Here is a 22,780-nt window from a genome sequence, read left to right as displayed (position 1 = left end):
TGGCAAAGAAATGAACTCAATAATGAGGGTTATTTTTGAAGGTAAAAGTGATCAAAATAAATACAATTAATGTAATACAGCAAGCCCAAACAAGCAAATTAAAGAAGAAGAAAAAAAAAATACCTTGATTATCCCACAAACGGGATCTCAAACAACAAGTGACTCACCACTATTAAAAAGTTTTACCAAGACACATTGTACAAAACTAGTCCTTATAACCACGTTCACTCAAGCTATGTGTGAATGCACTCTATGTAGCATATCCCTGCCCGCCCCCCCCTTTAGTTTCCCACATCCTTTCGGGAACCGTTGTCTTTGTCCGTGCCAACGTATTCCGATTTTGGTAGAAGTGTGAGCCAATCGGAGCAGTATTTCCTCAACAGATCCAATGGGGAATATTTTTCTTTTTTTTTTTGTAATAAAGACTTAATCAGCAGAACAGCCACCAAGCAGATAAATTGTCATGCGCTTCGTGCTAAAAAATATCCAGCTTCCCTTTTTAGGTCCTCCAGTTCTCCATATAGACAGCACTTGTGTGATGAAGCTATATCTGCCAGAAAACCAGTGACGTTCCCACCCCGCTATATGAACTGCTGGCAGATTCTCCAGTATTGATGCCCCAGAGTCAGAGCTTAAACAGCTTTGCGTACATATCTATATATGTAAATAGATTCTATACAATAAAATTGTTCCCAAAAATAAATTGACCAAAAAAAAAAAAATCCAAGACATTGTGCATATTCTTGAGAAGTTCTGTCCACCCCTCTTTTTCCAGTAATGTTCGATTCCATATCTTACAATGCCTCCATCTATAGGAGAATACATGCCTAAATTACGTAAGCAGCATCTCCCGTCCGCTCCAGAGAGACTACTCAACAATCGAGCACCTCTGGAAAACAATATATTAACTTTCATTTACACAGGGCCTCCCACACACCCTCACTACCACAGCCTTCTTCACTCAGTAACTGAATTAAGCCATTCTTTCAAGCCATTCTTCGATGTCAGGAAATAGGCCTGGCTTTGTCCATGATGCCAGGATTTAAAAAAAAAAAAAGATCCATCTCTGTTTTTTTTTCATTAAATCTGAAATTGTTCAGCAATTTTCTCCTCATTTCACATTTCTAATATAAAACAGTAGTTTTCCTCTGAATGGAGACAAAAGAAACCCCACCGTGTATTCCATGTTCTGCAAAATGTTGGTAGCACAGATATGCTTCGCCAAAAACCAGAATCCTTTGAGCATATGTGCCCATGTGTGGCTATACTCTGGTTGTGGAGTGCGAATGGGGATGTGGGTGGGGCAGTGTGTTGTTGTGCTGCACTCCTGCGTAGTTGTTGAACGGATGTAACGGTCCGAGGGCGCTGGGCATGGTGCTGGGCAAGACGGTGATGGTGTTAGCGCTCATGAGCGGTACATCGTCAGGTGAGCGACGCATGGCTAAGGTGTAGTCAGGCGGACAGCCGCTCCTCAAGACGAGTGGGCACTCACGCTCCAGCTCACCACGCTTCATCTGCAGTGACATGAGCTCCTCATCAGGTACAGGTGCCAGTTGACTGGTAGCATTGGCACGCTGAGGGCTTCCACGCCGATGCCCGTCGTGCCGCCGCTTGTCCTTCTTGTAATAGAGTGCAGCGAAGGCCAAGATGTTGAGAAACAGCAGAGACGCTCCAACAGCAATGGTGACGCTCAGCTCTGTCGAGTAGTCACGCTGCTCCACCAGGAACGGTTGGTTCTGGTTCTGATTTTGGCTTGGATCCTGTGTCTCAGTGGGGAAAGGTGTGGGGAAGGGCCTCTTGGTGTTGGCTGGCACCTTCTTGGGAGTCCGTGGTGTCTCATCTGGCGCAGGTATCTTGGTGGTGGTGCTGGTGGATGTGACGCCTGGTGTGACCTCGTTGAGGGTGTGTAAGTGTGGGACAAGCTCGAGCCACAGGTTGACCTTGTTGGCACGGTAGTGCTCCTTGACACGTGGTTTCAAGCCAATGTGCAGGTACAGCTGCTCTTTCTGATTGTACCGAGTCCACGCCACCTCCTCAAAGCGGTTGGGTTTGGTGTGGATGAACTTGGTGTCCTGTGGCACTGGTTGGTTTGGGTCACTGCAAGGTGAAAGGCCATGAACAATGAGAATGACATCACAAACACAATGCATGTTATATTCAATAGCTTTTCTTCCAAGCCTGGCAAAGACATAAGGATCAAGTCAGCGCACACCATCAACTTCCTGCACTATGAAATATAACAGCAATTTACTGAGATCCTGCATGATAGGACTGTGCAATGTTCTACTCGATATGAAAGTCATCAGCAGTCATATAGTCCATATGGGCTTGTGCAGTGTAGCTGGGAAAAGGATATAGTGCCCCTCTATTGCTTGAAGAAACACTGACATGGAGACATGCTTAAAGGCAATGGGAAAAGTGTTAATGCTTGCTCAGTGAACATCACTGTCTCCTGACATCTGCCCCTGTGTTTTAATTAACAGGAAGGAGGCAGAGAACAGAAACTGCACATTTGCCAGTTACACAAATTGATTTTTCATCATCTTTACTTGTCATGACATCTAGTACTACAAAGTCAAACTCACTATAAATTCACTCTGTCTCCAAGTTCAACATCATTGCAGAACATCACTGAGAAAGGAAATCATATCATTTATGTCAGGAAAAATATTGGAAGTTAGAAGTCAGTGGTATTGTAAAATCTCCAGTTAATCATAAAAGCATGAATAACAATTTCAGTAGAAATGAAACAACTCTTTTATATAATATATAATAAATTATTATTTTTTTTTTACGGTGCAGTTTCCATCAAATCCTGCACTCTGATTGGCTGGCAAGCGGGTCTGTATCCTACGATACAGACCTCAGTTACGGACCCTGGTTATGGACCTCCAGCGACTCGCTCGTTCACAACAACAACAAACATAGTAGCATTTTTTTTGTCAATGTTTATCTGTTTTTTTATAAGATTTATTTATAAGATTATCAAAAATCTTATACATTTTTGCCAGCATTTCTCAGGAGAATAGCATTAATTTTACAGCATGGACATCAATAACGACAGTGTTCACAGCGAAAGCGAGTTTTACTACCCTGAGGAAGAAGAAATAAAAGAAAACATTTCAGGAGAAAGCTAAAAACCTGTAACTGTTGCTAACGCTGAGCAAAAACATGGCTGAATCCTGAATGACTCCATTTTGTATAAATAGGGGACGACATAGGCGGCAAAATGTAGTTTTTTCCTGCCATGGAAGTGCACTTGTATACCGAGGAAGAAGCCATTTGCATTACAGCCGTGAATGAGGATTCAAAACGGCGGCTCGGTTTTCCCTTTCGGGCGCTCTCGTTTTCAGTTAGAATTTGGTAAAGAAAAAAATAAATATATTATTTACCAGCTTAAGGTCGGTCCGTATGGTGAAATACCATGACCTCAGTCTTGAATACTGACCTCGGCCCAGAGGGACTCGGTCAGTACTTTCAAGACCTCGGTCACGGTATTTCACGATACGGACCTCCCAGCTGGTAAATAACACCTATATACATACAGGACACTTTTTTTCCATGGAATAAAAATGTGTTCTATTCCCTTCTAGCACATTTCATTCATTTGGTTTGATAGCATGCAATATTGTTAGCATATCGCTTATCCTACGTGTATTACGTCACTCTATCCAATGGAGAATGAGTGTTGAATATGGTTTACGATAATGCATGGTTGTCAAGACAACGTGATGTCATACGTTGGAGATGTAAAAGTTCCGTGCTAGCGAGCGACTGTGACGATTTGTAAACAAACATGGCCGCCAGGTTTGCTTTGTCAAATACGGGAAATTTTGACAGAATTTTGAAAGAGAAAGATGTGTTGAACACCCGAAAGGAATGTGTATGTATAATAGTAATAATAATGGCTGGCTTTTTTCATGGTATATCAGATATATTCCATTCAATTTGTCTTCGACTCGTTCAATATCATGCTAGCTGAATGGAATATATCTGATATACCACTCAACGCCAGCCAATATTATTTAAATATTTGATTCTATTCTAATTATATCAATATATGAGGTATTCTATCCATCCATCCATCAATTATCTGTAGCCGCTTATCCTGTGCAGGGCCATGGGCAAGCTGGAGCCTATCCCAGCTGACTATGGATGAGAGGCGGGGTACAACCTGGACAAGTTGCCAGATCATCGCAGGGCTGACACATACTGTAGAGACAAACAACCATTCACTCTCACATTCACACCTACGGTCAATTTAGAGCCACCAGTTAGTCTAACCTGCATGTCTTTGGACTGTGGGGGAAACTGGAGCACCCAGAGGAAACCCACACAGACATGCAGAGAACATGCAAACTCCACACAGAAAGGTCCCTGTCAGCTACTGGGCTCGAACCCAGAACCTTCTTGCTGTGAGCTGACAGTGCTAACCACTATGCCACTGTGCCCCCCTGAGGTATTCTAATAATTTTTTATTCAAAGGGTTTTTTTTAACAAAAGCATATATACACTACTATAAGTAAATGAAAGTCTGCTTCAAACTACGATTTAAACATTTACTTTTTAAAATGTCCTTCTTACTCACCCAGTCTTAGCAAAGTTGGTCCAGTAGGTCATGACCACAGCACTGAGCATCACATCATTCTTGGAGAAGTTGCAGGGAAAGAGCTCAGTGGGGCCGATCATAGGCAGGCCGAAGACATAAGGAATCTCGTCTCCATGAGCTGCATCTGCCCACGCAGGAACCTGCTCTGTCTGGCAGTGGTGGTAGAAAGCATAAAAGTAAGTGGGAGAGCCGAAGCTGGAGTGCAGGTCAGCTGTGGCCACAGCAGGCGCTACCCACTGGTGGTCAGTGAAGAGTGCCAGGAGTGTTTTCCTGCGGGTCTCTGGATTGTGCCGGTCAGCCCAGTCCGTGTACATGAACTTAATGGTCTCGCGCAGCACGTCCTTGCCCTCGGGGTAGCCATATAGATCATCCACAAAGCTGGACACCGCATAGTCAAAGTCATTGGCTTGCACACCGCTGTCTCCATCCACAACAAGCTCAACAAACTTGAGACCCTCACCCTGGTTCACACCCAGCATAATGTCGTAGTTGAGGAACTCGCCCTGCTCCATGAGAATCTGAGGGTCGTCCGGGATCACGTCACCGTCGATGACCGGGCCGAAGGCAATGTGGTAGCGTGCTGGCTGAATGTCCTGCTCCACAAGATCCTTGTAGTCCTTCTTCTGCAGGCACTCCACCAGTTCCACTGTGTCGTGGTAGTTGCAGCCTACCTTTCTGGCCAGCATGCGTGCGTATTTAGCTGGTTGGAAACTCACTGCCCAGCTGGACAGGGCCGTGCCGCTCTGAGCTATGGCTCTCTGGAACAAGCCTGGGAGAATATGACTACAAATTAATAACAACGATAAACAGAGAACATTACACAGACAGATACGGCTTCAATAAAACTGAGGCACATTCTATGCAATAGAATTTCAAATTATTGTGAACACATCTTTGTTATGACTGCGTTAATGCAAATTATAGCTTTTAGTACAAATGAAAAGGATGACATAAACATCATTAGTGATCGTCATGGAAACTGCATGCAAAATCAATCAATGCCAAGTGTGTGTGTGTGTGTGTGTGTGTGTGTGTGTGTGTGTGTGTGTTCAGAGATGGGCAGTAATGTGTTCACTCCGTTGCATGTACTTAAGTATCTTTTTCCAATGAACTGTATTTATGAGTAGTTTTAATGCATAATACTTTTCACTCTTACTCGAGTGCATTTACCATTTAAAATAATGTACTTGTATGCCATTACATTAGACTACACACTTCTCACTACTTTTATTTAATTTATTCAATTAGTTTTAACATTTAACTGCTTTGATACACAGAATTTGAACACACAAATTGACAAACATAAATAAAGAGCAGGACTATGTTGTTTTAAGAGATTAAATGGTGTTGTGACTTTGGTATTGGATTCAAAAGATTTATGCTAAAAGTAGACTGCCTTTCAGATTTTTCAGGTTTAGGTCATAAAAAGAATTTTCCCTGACACCCAATTATTTTTGTTTAGTGGACCAAAAGCTACTAAATTCAAATAACAGACTTCCATATTTATTTATTTATTTATTTTTTCCTAATAGAACAATTAATGAATTTAGGACCATATGGCCCTAAATTGCGGCACGGTGGTGTAGTGGTTAGCGCTGTCGCCTCACAGCAAGAAGGTCCGGGTTCGAGCCCCGTGGCCGGCGAGGGCCTTTCTGTGCGGAGTTCGCATGTTCTCCCCTTGTCCGTGTGGGTTTCCTCCGGGTGCTCCGGTTTCCCCCACAGTCCAAAGACATGCAGGTTAGGTTAACTGGTGACTCTAAATTGACCGTAGGTGTGAATGTGAGTGTGAATGGTTGTCTGTGTCTATGTGTCGGCCCTGTGATGACCTGGCGACTTGTCCAGGGTGTACCCCGCCTTTCGCCCGTAGTCAGCTGGGATAGGCTCCAGCTTGCCTGCGACCCTGTAGAACAGGATAAAGCGGCTAGAGATAATGAGATGAGACCATGACCCAATTCAAGGTACTACGACATGCATCACATGGTGGGCTTTCCCCATTCACGCAAGGCATTGTGGGATACAAATTTGAAACAGGAGAAAAATGGAGGACATGAGTATGTGAATGAAACGTGAAAGACTGACTACAGTAACGGAAAACGAGAAGAAAAGGCGTTATGTTGCGAAGGAAAGGAAACGCAGGACCAAACTAATAAATATCGGCGGTCAGTGAGCACCTCGGCGTGATCAGCTGTTCGTTTAGCGACAGAATGATGGAACTGTCAGTGCACCATCAAAGGTAAACCTGTGCATGTGCACACGGACTTCTTCTGTCTCCTTGACTGCGCGAAGCAAGCGATTTCATGCACATTATTTGCTCGGGAATCCCCTCAAATTAAATAACTTCCCAGCTACAGAATGGCCTGATATTTTGTGAGATATTACAGGAATAAACATATATCACAATGACCAAATTTCAGAGGAAACTAAATTTCACCGATTTTATGAAATCGAAAGGCCGTCAAGCTTTAAGAAAAATGGAAAGTGCACTTTATTTTTGTTCAATTTTGCTTTTCAGCAATTTTAGTTTATTCAGCACTTGAATGAGCAGATTTTTTGTTGTACTCATTAGACAAGCACTTTAATTTTTTTGTAGGCATAACTGATATTCTGATACAACTAAATTTATGACATATATAAAACATGATCATATTAAGTTATTCACTACTTGAATAGTCATTTTATTAGATTCCTTTTTACTCATATTCAACTATTTTGATGAATACTTCTATTTGAGTTGTTATTATTATTATTATTATTATTATTATTATTAAGTAACTATACTTTAACTTGAGTACAGTTTTTGCTTACTCTACCCATCTCTGTGTCACATAGTATATTACAAAGTTAACATCTGCTGAAACATTTTGGAAAATATTTCTGAGAAAAAAAAAAAGTTAAATGTCACCAATTCAGCATGGCATGTGGCATACCGTATATGAAGATGTGAATATTTAAATACACATTCCCTCAACTTTAAACCTGATTTAACCAAACTTGACTTTTTCTGCTCATTTCCCATCTTTGCTGCCTCAGCTCTCAAACACTGAATGTTGATATCTGATGACTGTATTACAACCCCGATTCCAAAAAAGTTGGGACACTGTATAAACTGTAAATAAAACCAGAATGTGAAGATTTGCAAATCATGGAAACCCTATATGTCACTGAAAATTGTACAAAGACAACATGTCAAATGCCGAAACAGAAATTTTATTGTTTTTTGAAAAATATATGCTCATTTTGAGTTTGATGTCAGCAACACGTTTCAGAACATTTGGGACAGGGGCATGTTTACCACTGTGCTGCATCACCTCTACTTTTAACAACACTCTGTAAATGTTTGGGAACTGAGGAGACCAACTGCTGCTGTTTTGAAAGAGAAATGTCGTCCCATTCTTGCCTTATATACAATTTCAGTTGCTCAGCAGTTCGGGGTCTCCTTTGTTGTATTTTGCGCTTCATAATGCACCAAATGTTTTAAATGGGAGACAGGTCTGGACTGCAGGCAGGCCAGTTTAGCACTCAGACTCTTACTACAGAACCATGCAGTTTTAATATGTGCAGAAAGCAGTTTGGCATTGTCTTGCTGAAAGAAGGAAGGCCTTCCCTAAAAAAGATTTTGTCTGGATGGCAGCATATTGTTCTAAAACGTGTTTATATCATTCAGCATTAATGATGCCTTCCCAGATGTACAAGCTACGTACCCATGTCATGTACACTAATGCACCCTCATACCATCACAAATGCTGGCTTTTGAACTGTGCACTGATAGCAAGCCGGATGGTCCCTCTCCTCTTTAGCCTGGAGGACAGGGTGTCCTTTGATTCTTCAGACCTCGGGGCAATTTTCCACTTCGCCTCAGTCCATCATAAAAGAGCTCGGGCCCAGAGAAGGCGGTGGTGTTTCTGGATATTGCTTATATCTGGTTTTAACTTGCATTTGTGGATGCAGTAATGAACTGTTTTCACAGACGATGTCTTTTTGAAGTGTTCCTTTGCCCATACAGTGATTTCCACTACAGACACGTGTCTGCTTTTAACGCAGTGTCTCCTGAGGGCCTGAAGATCACAGGCATCCAATGTCAGTTTTCAGCCTTGTCTCTTACATACAGAGATTTCTCCAGATTCTCTGAATCTTTTAATGATATTATGTACCATAGATGATGTGATCCCCAAATTCTTTGCAATTTTACATTGAGGAGTGTTATTGTTAAATTGTTGCACCGTTTGCCCATGCAGTCTTTCACAGAGCGGTGAACCCCTCCCCATCTTTACTTCTGAGAGACTCCGCCACTCTGGGATGCTCTTTTTATACCCAATCATGTTACTGACCTGGTTGCAGTTAAACAAATTCAGCTTTTTTTTTTTTGCATTACACAACTTTTTCAGTCTTTTGTTGCCCCTGTCCCAACTTTTTCGAAATGTGTTGCTGACATGAAATTCAAAATAAGCATATATTTTTCAAAAAACAATACAATTTCTCACTTTCAACATTTGATATGTTGTCTTTGTACTATTTTTGATGAAATATAGGGTTTCCATGATTTGCAAATATTCACATTCTGTTTTTATTTACAGTTTATACAGTGTCCCAACCTTTTTGGAATTGGGGTTGAACATGTTTTCTACAGTGGGACATAGAAGCAGGGTATTCTGCGTAGTATTTCTCATAAAATAAATATCAAAGAGCAGATTCTGCTAATAATCTAACAATAAAAATTCAAATCAAAATAACAATAACAGTACCAAATGACACATACATTGGTACATGTATTACATACTTATCTGTATGAAAAACTGGTTTCAAAACAAGAGTTATATTTTCCAATTTTATATTCCACAGTAGTGGAGGAAATAATTTATTTTGTGCAAGATTGTAAATATTTCTCATTTGAGCCAAAATATACTCAAACATGTTCCACTGTTCTTATCAAATTCACTTAAGATCCTGTCAATAATCCTGTAATTTTTGGTGTTGTTTTTAAACCCTTCCAAGAAATTAAATAAAGTAAAAAACAATTTAAATAAAAAAATAAAATTAAATAAAATTCATAAAAACAAAACAATGCATTAAATTTATATAAATGTGTTTAACACCCATGGCTGCTATACAAACACAGAAAGAAAGAAAGAAAGAAAGAAAGAAAGAAAGAAAGAAAGAAAGAAAGAAAGAAAATGTTGTAAGTTAAAATAAAACTAATAAAACAAAAATAAAATAAAGCATTCAATTTGTACAGTGTCTTATCACTCATGACTGCTGCTGTGTACACACAAAAATGGAAGAATTAATGGTAGAAAGGGTATATTTTATTGCTTTTATTTGATTTGATTGCTTTTTATATGGGATTATGTCATTACAGTTGTATTTGTCAAAGGGTGGGATATATTCGGTTGTAGGTGGACAGTCAGTTCTTGAAGTCAATGTATTGGAAACAGGAATAATGGACAAGTATAAAGACCTGAGTGACTTCGACAAGGGCTAAATTGTGACAGAGGTCAGAGTGCCTCCAAAATGGCAGGTCTTGCTGGGTGTTTCCATAATGCAGTGGTTAGTACCTGCCAAACCTGGTCCAAGGAGGGACAAGTGGTGAACTGGCAACAGTGTCATGGATGCACAAGGCTCACTGTTGTATGTGGGGAGTGAAGGCTAGCCCGTCTGGTCTGATCCCACAGAAGAGCTACTGTAGCACAAACTGTTGAAAAACTTAATGCTGACTAAAATAGAAAGGTGCCAGAATACACAGTGCACCAGAACACCAGTGGAGGCAACGTGATGGGCAATGTCAGGAGCATCTTTCAGAAGGATAATGCGCCCTGCCATACTGCCAAAATTGTTCACGAATGGTTTCAGGAACATGACAAAGTGTTCAAGGTGTTGACTTGGCCTCCAGATTCCCCAGATCTCAATCCAGTTGAGTATCTGTGGGATGTGCTGGAAAACAAGTCTGATCCATGTCGGCCGCACCTCGCAGCTTACAAGACTTAAAGGATCTACTGCTCATGTCTTGGTGCCAGATACCACAGCACACCTTCAGAAGTCTTGTGGAGTCCATGTATCAGTGGGCCAGGGCTGTTTTGGTGGTACAAGGGGAACTTGTACAATATTAGGGAGGTGGTTCTAATGTTATGGCTGATGCCACTGTGAGACTAGCCAATTGTGTTTGTGTGTGTCAGCTCACAATGTAGAAGAGGGCAGATAGCACATTAAGCTATTATGCTATTACACACTTTGCTGTACATTTCTTATTATTTATGTCTTTGTTTTACATTACTTGAGATCTCTTTAATTTCCTTATTTTTGTTACTTTATTATTTAATTTTAATGACTTTTTTCTTTTTTTTAATAATGTCTTTATTCATGTTTCGGTAATGTTGCCAGAGGACTCACAGAATGAGAATTTCATTATACTGCATGACACTCATCTCATCTCATTATGTGTAGCCGCTTTATCCTGTTCTACAGGGTCGCAGGCAAGCTGGAGCCTATCCCAGCTGACTACGGGCGAAAGGCGGGGTACACCCTGGACAAGTCGCCAGGTCATCACAGGGCTGACACATAGACACAGACAACCATTCACACTCACACCTACGGTCAATTTAGAGTCACCAGTTAACCTAACCTGCATGTCTTTGGACTGTGGGAGAAACCGGAGCACCCGGAGGAAACCCACGCGGACACGGGGAGAACATGCAAACTCCGCACAGAAAGGCCCTCGCCGGCCACGGGGCTCGAACCCGGACCTTCTTGCTGTGAGGCGACAGCGCTAACCACTACACCACCGTGCCGCCCCCTGCACGACACTATCCCGAGTAAATATGATAAAGTTGAAAAAAAAAAAAAATATATATATATATATATATATATATATATATATATTTTTTTTTCCCTAAGATTATAATGACGTATAATAAAGGTGCTGAGGAGATGAGAGGGATTAGGCCAGTGTAATGCTGAGCGCTGGCTGTAGAGTGTGAGGAAGAGAGGAATGCAATTAAACAATGATTTTCCAGGCCGAATGGTTATTGCTCCAGATCAGTTTTAAAGCTGAACTTGTGAAAATGATGACTGCTTTAGAGTTCTCTGAATAAAGCTGAGACAATGTAAATGCAGTTTTCATAAGTACTTGCTTTCAGGTCAGACAGATTGAGCTCTTTTAAAATGTGCCAGCAGAAAGAGAAATGATGCATAATCTGATCTAATGCAGGGGCATCAAGAAGGCTAGGACTCTGATATCAGGACAATTTTGGATCTAGCAGGTGGTACCGGTACAAGAACTAGCTACAGAGTCAACTCCAGATTTATTTGCATGTCTCCATAGCATGGGCAAAAATGTTTATATCAAAGAGGCATTACACAATGATCTATCTATCCATCCATCCATCCATCCATCGTTGCCTTGAACAGAAATAGTGACAAATGAATGTTGACAAGTCAAGAAATGGATAAAAATAGATTTTTAAATGCAATTAAACAGAATTAGGGTTGTTAAGAATAGGAAGTGTCTGGAAAAGTCGCTGTCATAGGAAATATAGCAGGAATCATATGCTATGACCAAAATGGAACTTGTTGACCATGTACTGGATGTGCCTCATTAGATATTATTTAATGTAGGAGTAAATAGTATTTTGTAAGAAGCGATATACAGCTGGCTCTGGCTGTTCTGTTCATTGCATGTGCAGTATTTCATGGAGGATGGCAATAATTCTGGATTGCACGACCAGTCAGTATTTTGTATGATATAAAAAATCCATTAGAGTAGCCGAGGCAGATAATGAATGGCTATATTACTGTAGAAATGGCAAAAGCACATATACAGGGTAAAAATACACAAATACGCACACATGTACACACATCAATATGCGTTGCTGCTGCTGGAAACAAAACAAAAGAAAGTATGGATGGCTGCTGGTGCACACTGAGGACTGGAGTGGATTTTGCAACCAAATCAAAACTCGTCTCAACCCAGCAGGTTATTTGGATAAAAAGGGAAAGATGAATGAAATGCCCTGTGGGGATTTTCTTTGGGAGGCTTTGAAGTATATGATACATATATCAAGTGTGTTGTGTTTGTGCACCTTTAGAGTACAGAAAAACAACAACAACAACAGAAAAAAAAAAAGAAGTGTCCATGCAAATAGCACACGTGCACCTCGGACATATACAAATAAGCCCAACAAACACGACATGCAAACACCAAAAAGGGTCAAAACTCGCAACCTCTGCATTGTACCTTTGGTCGAATTGCTCCAGCGGTTACCTTCAGAATAATGGGACAGTGTGAGGAGGTTCACACAAGATGCCCCGGCCCCAGATCCAAAAACTGTAATGCGTAAAGGGTCACCACCAAAGAAGGCAATGTTTTCACTTGTCCAGCGCAGGGCTTGGATTTGATCCAAGAGCCCATAGTTGCCTTTGGCTGCCTGGTCTCCTGTGCTTAAAAAACCTGGCAAAAAAAAGAGAGAGAGAGAGAGAGAGAGAGAGAGAGAGAGAGAGAAAGAAAACACACGATGATTTAATGTTCATGTAACACAAACTAAAAGCTGTAATGCAAATGACCCAGGTGTTAATAACATCAGAGGGAGCGAAAAGATTCTTGTACTCATCCTCCTGCCTTTTTGCACTGCACTGTTTGGACTTGTGCATGAAAGTGAGATGATGAGAAGCGGACTTGCCCCCTCTTAACATCCATTAATTGTTGTTATGACAGTGGGCCACCTCTGGAGAGCTTAAGTAACTATCCCTTAATGGTTGTTTATTTCATAGAGCTCATGATTACTTGAACCTCCCCTGACAGAAAAAAAAAGATCATTAACCATTATTAACCAGGAGGTGGGTTTGTTTACACTGGACTTTTGGTTTTATACTGGATGAAGATATCATGTGTGTGTGTGTGTGTGTGTGTGTGTGTGTGCATGTAGCACCCTTTTAAAAATCCTGCATAATTATTTAACTTCACATGGCAAGATTTTTTTCTTGATACTGAAAATGTTTTTTAAGGTAAAATATGAGTTTATAGCATTAAATACTATAACGCATCTTGGTATGACATTCGACTGCTGTGAAAGTTATTTTATTTCCACAAAGCATGTACTTACGAGGTTTGCAAGTTAGGTAGGCTGATGCATTCTTTTTTTATATACAATAATTTTAAAAAGTAACACACACTTTTGAACATAAAATCCAAACACAAATTCAAATCAATTCTAAATTCCAAACACAAGAATACTGTGCTTCTGGAGAAAAATAATTAAATAAATAAATAAATAAATAAATAAATAAAGGAAACCAAGCCTGAACTCATTTATAATACTTTACTCAAGATAGAGTGTACTGACTCATCTAAATAAATACTCTGGTAAATGTTGAACTACAGCTTCAGGAAAAAAATAAATTGAGGGCAGAAACTCTTAAATTTCCTTCAAGTAAAAAAAGTAAAAGTGCAAGAAAGATTCAGAAAAATATAAGTCTCCTAACACACACTGGTTTAATTAGCGTCTCTTGTACCAGGGAACCAAGGAATATGGTAGAAATTATTAGCTAAGGCTAACTAACAACAGCTTTAATCCTAATCCCACAAATGATCCATGGCATAATAATAACAACTCTCCGATACAAACTGCCTCGATAAGTACAATGTGTCCACAGCAACGGACAGACTGCAGTAATGGAGATCAGGTTTCATTCTCACGGTCACATCTGTTCAAGTTTAGATTATACTTCAGATTTGGATGTTAGAAAAAATATTTGAAATATTTGAAGCTAAATAAATATCACCTGGTAACATAAGATAAGATCTTCCTTTATTGATCCCAACGAGGGGAAATTCAGGTGTTGCACCAGCTAAGGTACACAGTAAAATATAGATAAATGTACATTAAAGTTTATATATATATATCATCTCATCATCTCTAGCCGCTTTATCCTGTTCTACAGGGTCGCAGGCAAGCTGGAGCCTATCCCAGCTGACTACGGGTGAAAGGCGGGGTACACCCTGGACAAGTCACCAGGTCATCACAGGGCTGACACATAGACACAGACAACCATTCACACTCACATTCACACCTACGGTCAATTTAGAGTCACCAGTTAACCTAACCTGCATGTCTTTGGACTGTGGGGGAAACCGGAGCACCCGGAGGAAACCCACGCGGACACGGGGAGAACATGCAAACTCCGCACAGAAAGGCCCTTGCCGGCCACGGGGCTCGAACCCGGACCTTCTTGCTGTGAGGCGACAGCGCTAACCACTACACCACGGGTTTATTGATGGCATGCAATATTGTTATCATATCGCTTATCCTCCATGTATTATGCCACTCTCGCCAATAGAGAATGAGTGTGCAATATTGTTATAATATTGCATGTTGTCAAGACAACATGACGTCACACTTTGGAGCTGATGCGAAGATCCAATGACAAAACTTTTCTGCTGCGCATGTGCACGATCATTTCTTTGTCAGCCGAGAGAGAGAGAAGACGAGGCTAATCCAGTGCTCGGTTTAAGCTCAAAATAAATAAACTGAAAACTGAAACTAAAGACATGCTGAACACCCAAAAGTCTACCAAAACTTCATTATATATTCTTCATGCATATTTACAAGAGAAAAACAGACCAACAGACATCGAAAAACTGGAAAAGAAACACATTGGAAATGTAAAACTTCCACGCTAGCAAGTGACTGACAGTTTGTAAACAAACATGGCCGTGAGGTTTGCTTCATTAAAAGCAGGAGATTTAAAGAGATAGACGTGCTGAACACCTGAAAGGCTACAAAAACTTCACTGGATATTCTTCACGCATATTTACAAGAGAAAAACATACCAGCGGACATCGAAAAACTGGAAAAGAGAGCAATAGTGGAAATATTGTCAAAGTTCTACTTGGGGGTGAGGAAAAGTGACGGAGACTTTTACAAGAAGACTTCACTCAGCAAAGCCCTTTTGTTTCGACCAACTGCAGTGTAACAATTAACTACGACCAAAAGTAACTTTGGACTTGAACTGTGAACGTGGACATAGCTTGTATACAAGTTGGGTTCTTCAGGATTTTGGACTTGTACCACTTTTATTGCTAGAACTTTGACTTTGTACATTGGATTGACAGAATACTGAATTACATTCGATCAGATTCAGCATTCAATATTGCTAAGTTACCCCCCTATTCTTAACTTTTTGTAAAATCTATAACTGTTCCATTGAATGTGTATGTATAATAATAATAATAATAATAATAATAATAATGGCTTTTTCATGGTCTATCAGATATATTCCATTCAGCTACTCGTTTTCAACTCGGTCAGTATCATGCTAGCTGAATGTAATATATCTGATAGACCACTCAAAGCGAGCCAATATTATTTAAATATAATACAGAATATAATACAATATAATAGAATAAGGACAGAACTAAATAAGGACAATTGCTCACAAAGACAGCAACAGATAACAAAACTCGGTAGTGGCACTCCATCCACTAGAGATGTAGTGGTGTAAAGTCATATACCGTAAAGGGACACAGTGAAGTGAGGTAGCCGTAGGTAAGGTGGAACAGTAATAATAAGAGTGCAACATGTGATATGGTATATGATAATAGTGCAGATAAGGGGGTTAGTGCTATTGCAGTAGAGAAAAAATATATTATAGAGAACTGTCAGGTTTGAAAAGTAGTGAGTAGAAAGTTGTTTTTTTTTTTTCTTTTGAAATGTAGTAAAACTCAAATATATTAGTGGAAAGAACAGCTGAAGTAAAGTACATACCTCAGACCAGGGGGAAAAATTTACCTTCGGAGTTACTCCAGGATTACTGTTCACCTCAATAACAAGAATTTCGGTTTGGAAAGCATTAAGGTAAAGAAGTTACAATGCATACAGTCATTAATGTATAGGGCAATTAATACGATAAAACCGATTGTCTTAAAATCATTAATGTCTAGGTCATGAGCCAAGAATTGAACACTGAGGCTACATCCACACAACAACAGCAATGAGATTTTTTTTTTTAAATATCGCGTCCACATGGGCAACGGATCAGTAAAATTTCAGGTTCATATGGCAACGCAACGCTTGCTGAAAATGATGCAATACACATGCCACACCACTACGTGCGCTGTAAGACGGTCCCATCGGAGACACCAGAACAATAGAAGTAGTAGACGCATGTGCATAAACCCCTTCTTCTGTAGCATTAGCCTTCTTCTGTAGCATTAGCCTTTTTGAGGAATGCATTGTCGGACTTAAACCAACATCTGAAGAGGTTAGATCGCTCCTTTTTTTCCCCTATTTTTGCTGGCGGGATTGTTTTTGTTTTTGGAAAGCGCACGGGCGGTGCGCGGTTTGGTACTGCTTCCGCAGTGTTTGGACTAAAGACTCTGCCCTAAGGGCTATTCTCTCTCTCTCTCTCTCTCTCTCTCTCACTTTGCACCATTACACAATAAATATTCACAGTGAAAATATTTTGTAAGCGCATTTCATGAACCAAGTTATAGGATTTGTTGACAACTTGCATCAAGTTCGTTACACTTCTACCCGGCGTGAAGCACTGACAGTCATGTGGTTGTGACGTCATCGTAAACAAATCCGTTCTACTCATCCAGACGACTTCGCAATGGCGCCGTTGCCAGATTTTTTTGCTCTGGAACCCATTCTCAAAAGGTTTCATTTTGGGGCACCCAAAACGCCGGTGCCGTGTGGACGCCAGGCCGAAACGATAAACAATTTTATCAGATTCACCTGAATCCGTTGCCGTGTGGACAGGGCCTGAGACTGCCATGTACTCCAGTGGAAGACATGACGAGGAGATTTAGAAATATTTCCAATCGATAAATGAGTGACAAAAAATTAATTCAGTACAGCAATCAGTTAGAAACAGCAATTTAAAAAAAAAAAAACTAAAAGAAGTTGATTTGAGATTATTTTAATTTACAAAAATAAAATGGAAAATGATAAAATTTCTAAGCTTGTTATTAATTGGTTGGATTAATACCCATTTTCTGGATAACTGGCCCGTATTCTGAAATTATAGATACATACAGTATATTGATATGACTTTTTTAAAGAAAGAAAGAAAGAAAGAAAGAAAGAAAGAAAGAAAGAAAGAAAGAAAGAAAGAAAGAAAGAAAACATAATGGAGCATGCTGCTGTGGGAAAATAATACACAGCATGTGGTGTGATCCAGCTCAGTGACAAGTGGAGTTACTCTAACCACCCAAATTTGATTTTTAAAGTAATTTTCCAATAACAGTATACCCTGAAATAGTTTTATTTCTCTTCTACCACAGCACACAATTATCAATGATTGTCAGGTTTAATATATATATATATATATATATATATATATATATATATTTTTTTTTTACCATTTACAGTAACATCTAAAATGTTATGGAATACAGTGAGACAGCTTCCTGTTATCACATACATGATCGCAGCTCTAAAAAGTCTTTCCATAATGGAAAGCATTGCTTAACATTAATAAGACACTTTACTGTGAAACTGGAAAGCACAAAGCCTTCCGTCCTGTAAACTGTTACAAAGCACTGACACTGGAGGCTCCTTCTATAAATGCCTAAAAAATAGTCTTCTCACAGAAAACTTTTTGATGCTTTTCTTTGTTCTATAACACATTGTTATATCCACTTGAATGAGCTGTGGTATATAGCGCTTGAAGAATATTTTCACCGTGAAGTGTTTCAGTTTGCCTGAACTCCTTGAAAGGAACATGAGGAAAGTGACTTACATATATCAGTAGGATTGAGGTGAGAATACACACACACACACACACACACACACACACACACACATAAGTAACAGGAAATTAAATGTAAGCTCGAATATTATTGATATAGTCAATAAATGTTCACGACCAATAGTGCAAATAGGTGGAAGAGAAGGAGCACCATTTACAAGGGAACCATTCGTCGAACATAGAAAACCACTGATTGTGTTTATTATCAGGTATTAAATCATTAAAGTAAAATGATGTTACATTCTCAACCCTACTATTGCACAAAACCTACACTAATTTAAAAGCAATAAAGCAATGTTTTTAAAAGAATACAGTGATTCTTGGAAACAATCAAAGCAGAAATGGAAGAGTGGAAAAAAACTGTACACATGCTTGCACACACACTTTACCTTTGAGAGAACTGGGTTTTTTTGGGTTTGTTTGTTTTGTTTTTTTAAATCCAGCACACATTTTAAATTGAGTCCTCTATTCAATTCAATTATTCTGCTTTTGTTGCTACATCAAAGCGCAGATCTCCTGGAAGCGGCCGTCATCTACAAGCATGCGTTTAATTGATTCCATTTAGCTAAAGTCGCCTGTAGCACAAATCAAGAGGGCCAGCCGCAGGCCTGGAAATGATTAGCTGGCAAGCCGGCATGTTGTTAGCTGCTGATGCCATCTGAATGAACATTTGAAATGGCCAGCAACAGTACACTAGAACACAGTGACAGAGCAGTGCTTCTGAATTCACAAGTGTCACCATGTCCTGAGTGAATCTCTGAATGCGCATGATAGGAAGCGCTCAAAAATACTGTTGCCATGGTAATAGTCGGATGGCGTACAGTCAGGCTTGTGGGTTTTTTTTTTTTTTCCTCCTGGCTCATTTCATCAGGAATGAGTATCCGCTGGAGACTATTCTCACTCCCAACACGCCGACTGAGGACTGAGCAGGTGAGATTTGATACAACACACTGTCCTAATATCTGAGGTGCTGAAATCGTTCGGTAAATACAACCCCGATTCCAAAAAAGTTGGGACAAAGTACAAATTGTAAATAAAAATGGAATGCAACGATGTGGAAGTTTCAAAATTCCATATTTTATTCAGAATAGAACATAGATGACATATCAAATGTTTAAACTGAGAAAATGTATCATTTAAAGAGAAAAATTTGGTGATTTTAAATTTCATGACAACAACACATCTCAAAAAAGTTGGGACAAGGCCATGTTTACCACTGTGAGACATCCCCTTTTCTCTTTACAACAGTCTGTAAACGTCTGGGGACTGAGGAGACAAGTTGCTCAAGTTTAGGGATAGGAATGTTAACCCATTCTTGTCTAATGTAGGATTCTAGTTGCTCAACTGTCTTAGGTCTTTTTTGTTGTATCTTCCGTTTTATGATGCGCCAAATGTTTTCTATGGGGGAAAGATCTGGACTGCAGGCTGGCCAGTTCAGTACCCGGACCCTTCTTCTACGCAGCCATGATGCTGTAATTGATGCAGTATGTGGTTTGGCATTGTCATGTTGGAAAATGCAAGGTCTTCCCTGAAAGAGACGTCATCTGGATGGGAGCATATGTTGCTCTAGAACCTGGATATACCTTTCAGTATTGATGGTGTCTTTCCAGATGTGTAAGCTGCCCGTGCCACACGCACTAATGCAACCCCATACCATCAGAGATGCAGGCTTCTGAACTGAGCGCTGATAACAACTTGGGTCATCCTTCTCCTCTTTAGTCCGAATGACACGGTGTCCCTGATTTCCATAAAGAACTTCAAATTTTGATTCATCTGACCACAGAACAGTTTTCCACTTTGCCATAGTCCATTTTAAATGAGCCTTGGCCCTGAGAAGATGTCTGTGCTTCTGGATCATGTTTAGATATGGCTTCTTCTTTGAACTATAGAGTTTTAGCTGGCAACGGTGGATGGCACGGTGAATTGTGTTCACAGATAATGTTCTCTGGAAATATTCCTGAGCCCATTTTGTGATTTCCAATACAGAAGCATGCCTGTATGTGATGCAGTGCCGTCTAAGGGCCCGAAGATCACGGGCACCCAGTATGGTTTTCCGGCCTTGACCCTCATGCACAGAGATTCTTCCAGATTCTCTGAATCTTTTGATGATATTATATACTGTAGATGATGATATGTTCAAACTCTTTGCAATTTTACACTGTCGAACTCCTTTCTGATATTGCTCCACTATTTGTCGGCGCAGAATTAGGGGGATTGGTGATCCTCTTCCCATCTTTACTTCTGAGAGCCGCTGCCACTCCAAGATGCTCTTTTTATACCCAGTCATGTTAATGACCTATTGCCAATTGACCTAATGAGTTGCAATTTGGTCCTCCAGCTATTCCTTTTTTGTACCTTTAACTTTTCCAGCCTCTTATTGCCCCTGTCCCAACTTTTTTGAGATGTGTTGCTGTCATGAAATTTCAAATGAGCCAATATTTGGCATGAAATTTCAAAATGTCTCACTTTCGACATTTGATATGTTGTCTATGTTCTATTGTGAATATAATATCAGTTTTTGAGATTTGTAAATTATTGCATTCCGTTTTTATTTACAATTTGTATTTTGTCCCAACTTTTTTGGAATCGGGGTTGTACATTATTTCCAGAATCAGAGCATTCAGCATGGGCTTTAATGAATGTAACATAATGTAGGAATATAGGAAAGTAATCAACAACTGGGGGAGTGTGAACTCTAAAGTTGAGCATGGACATGTACAACTTTTTATATGTGGCTGGGTTAAAGAGGATCAGGACACTACAAGATAAATCCTGTATCATTTATGCCAAGGTAAGCAGGAATTTCCGGGTTTTTTGTACTAGTCTTTGAGGTGGTTGCTAGGATGCTACAAGTTTTAGTATCGGGTGTAAACAAACCACAGCCGCTCGATTCTCAATCCTCCCTGCTCTTCCAGCAAATGATAAGGGTTTTTTTTTAATTATTATTAAAACAGAGAAAACGTAGTGAGAAGGTGCATTCCAACATCCATGTAGGAAACACAAGGCCACAAATCCACATCGCCACTCCAGTTGTTTTGAGGAATTTTGTACAGCTCATAACCACTATCCTAGTATATAGGATATATATATATATATATATATATATATATATATATATATATATATATATATATATATATATATATCCTTTCAGGTGGCATGGTGGTGCAGTGGTTAGCACCATACCTGTCAACTTTGAGGTTTGAAAAAAAGGGATATTTCCCAGATTTTTAACTCAAAATAAGGGAAAATTTCAGAAAGTCATACCCTTCACCAAAAGTGGGTGTGTAGTTGAATGGGGGGCAATTTTCTATCTAGTATTTGTGATTTCCTGTACTCTGGTGCATGTTGGTGATAGCCAAGACCCAAACTCAATATGCTTATGGTTTATAGAGTGCATTTGTGAATAAACTATACATTTATTTTATTTGCTTTCAGTGGTACCAGTTATTTCCCAAATTAAGGGCTAAAATACGTATCTTATGTTAAAATAAGAAAGGTCATTATATAACCAGTCAATAAATTCAATTCCATTGCAATTTATTATGGTTTTACCATAGTCATGGCCTCGGAACACTAGATAGATAGATAGATAGATAGATAGATAGATAGATAGATAGATAGATAGATAGATAGATAGATAGATAGAGTAATAAAGAGATAAAGAGTAATATAAGATATTAAACCAAGAGTGATTTAAAATGGGTAAGTTTCAGATAGAAAATAAAATAGACATGAGTGGATAAAACAGTTAATACACCAATTAGTTTACACTAGGCTATTTATGAGGTCTTAGCCAGGACATACTTAATGTAAACTTGTAGCTTACCTTTGATTATTTGGGAGGCTTTCGTTTTCCCCATGGAAAATTTCTTTGCGAGGGAAGAGTCTGGGAACATTCCAGCCACGCACTTGTTGAAATCATCAAAGAAAGAGAGGATAATGTTTTTCTTAGCTATTACCATCGCTATCTTCACCTCAGACCTAATCAGTGTTGCCAGATACTGCTGACGTTTTCCAGCCCAAAATATGTTCAAAACCCGCCAAAATGCACTTGAAACCACCCAACTTGGGCGGGAAACCGCCAAATCTGGCAACACTGGACCTAATCACTTGCTCAGCCTCGCCTCCGGACGTAGTTCTGTAATTACTGATGCCTGAGAGGGCGGGGACGTGAATTCATGGCCCGACTTCTTGCTGTAAACTCCTGTCAGAGGCGCGTCATGAATTCTGGACCTACCGACTTTTTTATATTGTGAAAATACGGGACTTTTATATAATGTGAAAATACGGGATATTTTCGGGAAAATAAAAAAAACGGGAAGACAGCGGGAAATAAGTCAAAATAAGGGATTTCCCGGGAAAAACGGGAGGGTTGACAGGTATGGTTAGCACTGTCGCCTCACAGCAAGAAGGTTCCAGGTTTGAGCC

The 22,780-nt window shown here is 39.7% G+C and overlaps 1 protein-coding gene across 5 annotated transcripts in view; it reads right to left on the bottom strand.

Annotated features, from left to right (window-relative positions):
- Positions 1–1,262: 1,262 nt before the first annotated feature.
- The window catches only part of nlgn1 (neuroligin 1), a 476,122-nt gene continuing 454,604 nt past the window's right edge, over positions 1,263–22,780 (bottom strand). For 4 of the 5 annotated variants that reach the window (XM_060941541.1, XM_060941542.1, XM_060941544.1 and 1 more), the window contains 3 exons: positions 12,864–13,049; positions 4,589–5,378; positions 1,263–2,097 (listed from right to left, as the gene is read on the bottom strand). In XM_060941541.1, the coding sequence (XP_060797524.1) occupies positions 1,263–2,097; positions 4,589–5,378; positions 12,864–13,049 (1,811 nt within the window). Of the gene's footprint in view, positions 2,098–4,588; positions 5,379–12,836; positions 13,050–22,780 lie in introns of all 5 variants that reach the window. The other variant, XM_060941540.1, reaches the window with a different exon arrangement.

The sequence above is a fragment of the Neoarius graeffei genome, chromosome 15 (assembly GCF_027579695.1).
Source record: "Neoarius graeffei isolate fNeoGra1 chromosome 15, fNeoGra1.pri, whole genome shotgun sequence".
Taxonomy (NCBI): Eukaryota; Metazoa; Chordata; class Actinopteri; order Siluriformes; family Ariidae; genus Neoarius; species Neoarius graeffei.
Note: the sequence above shows the minus strand (reverse complement) of the source record. Positions and strands in the feature narration are given on the sequence as shown.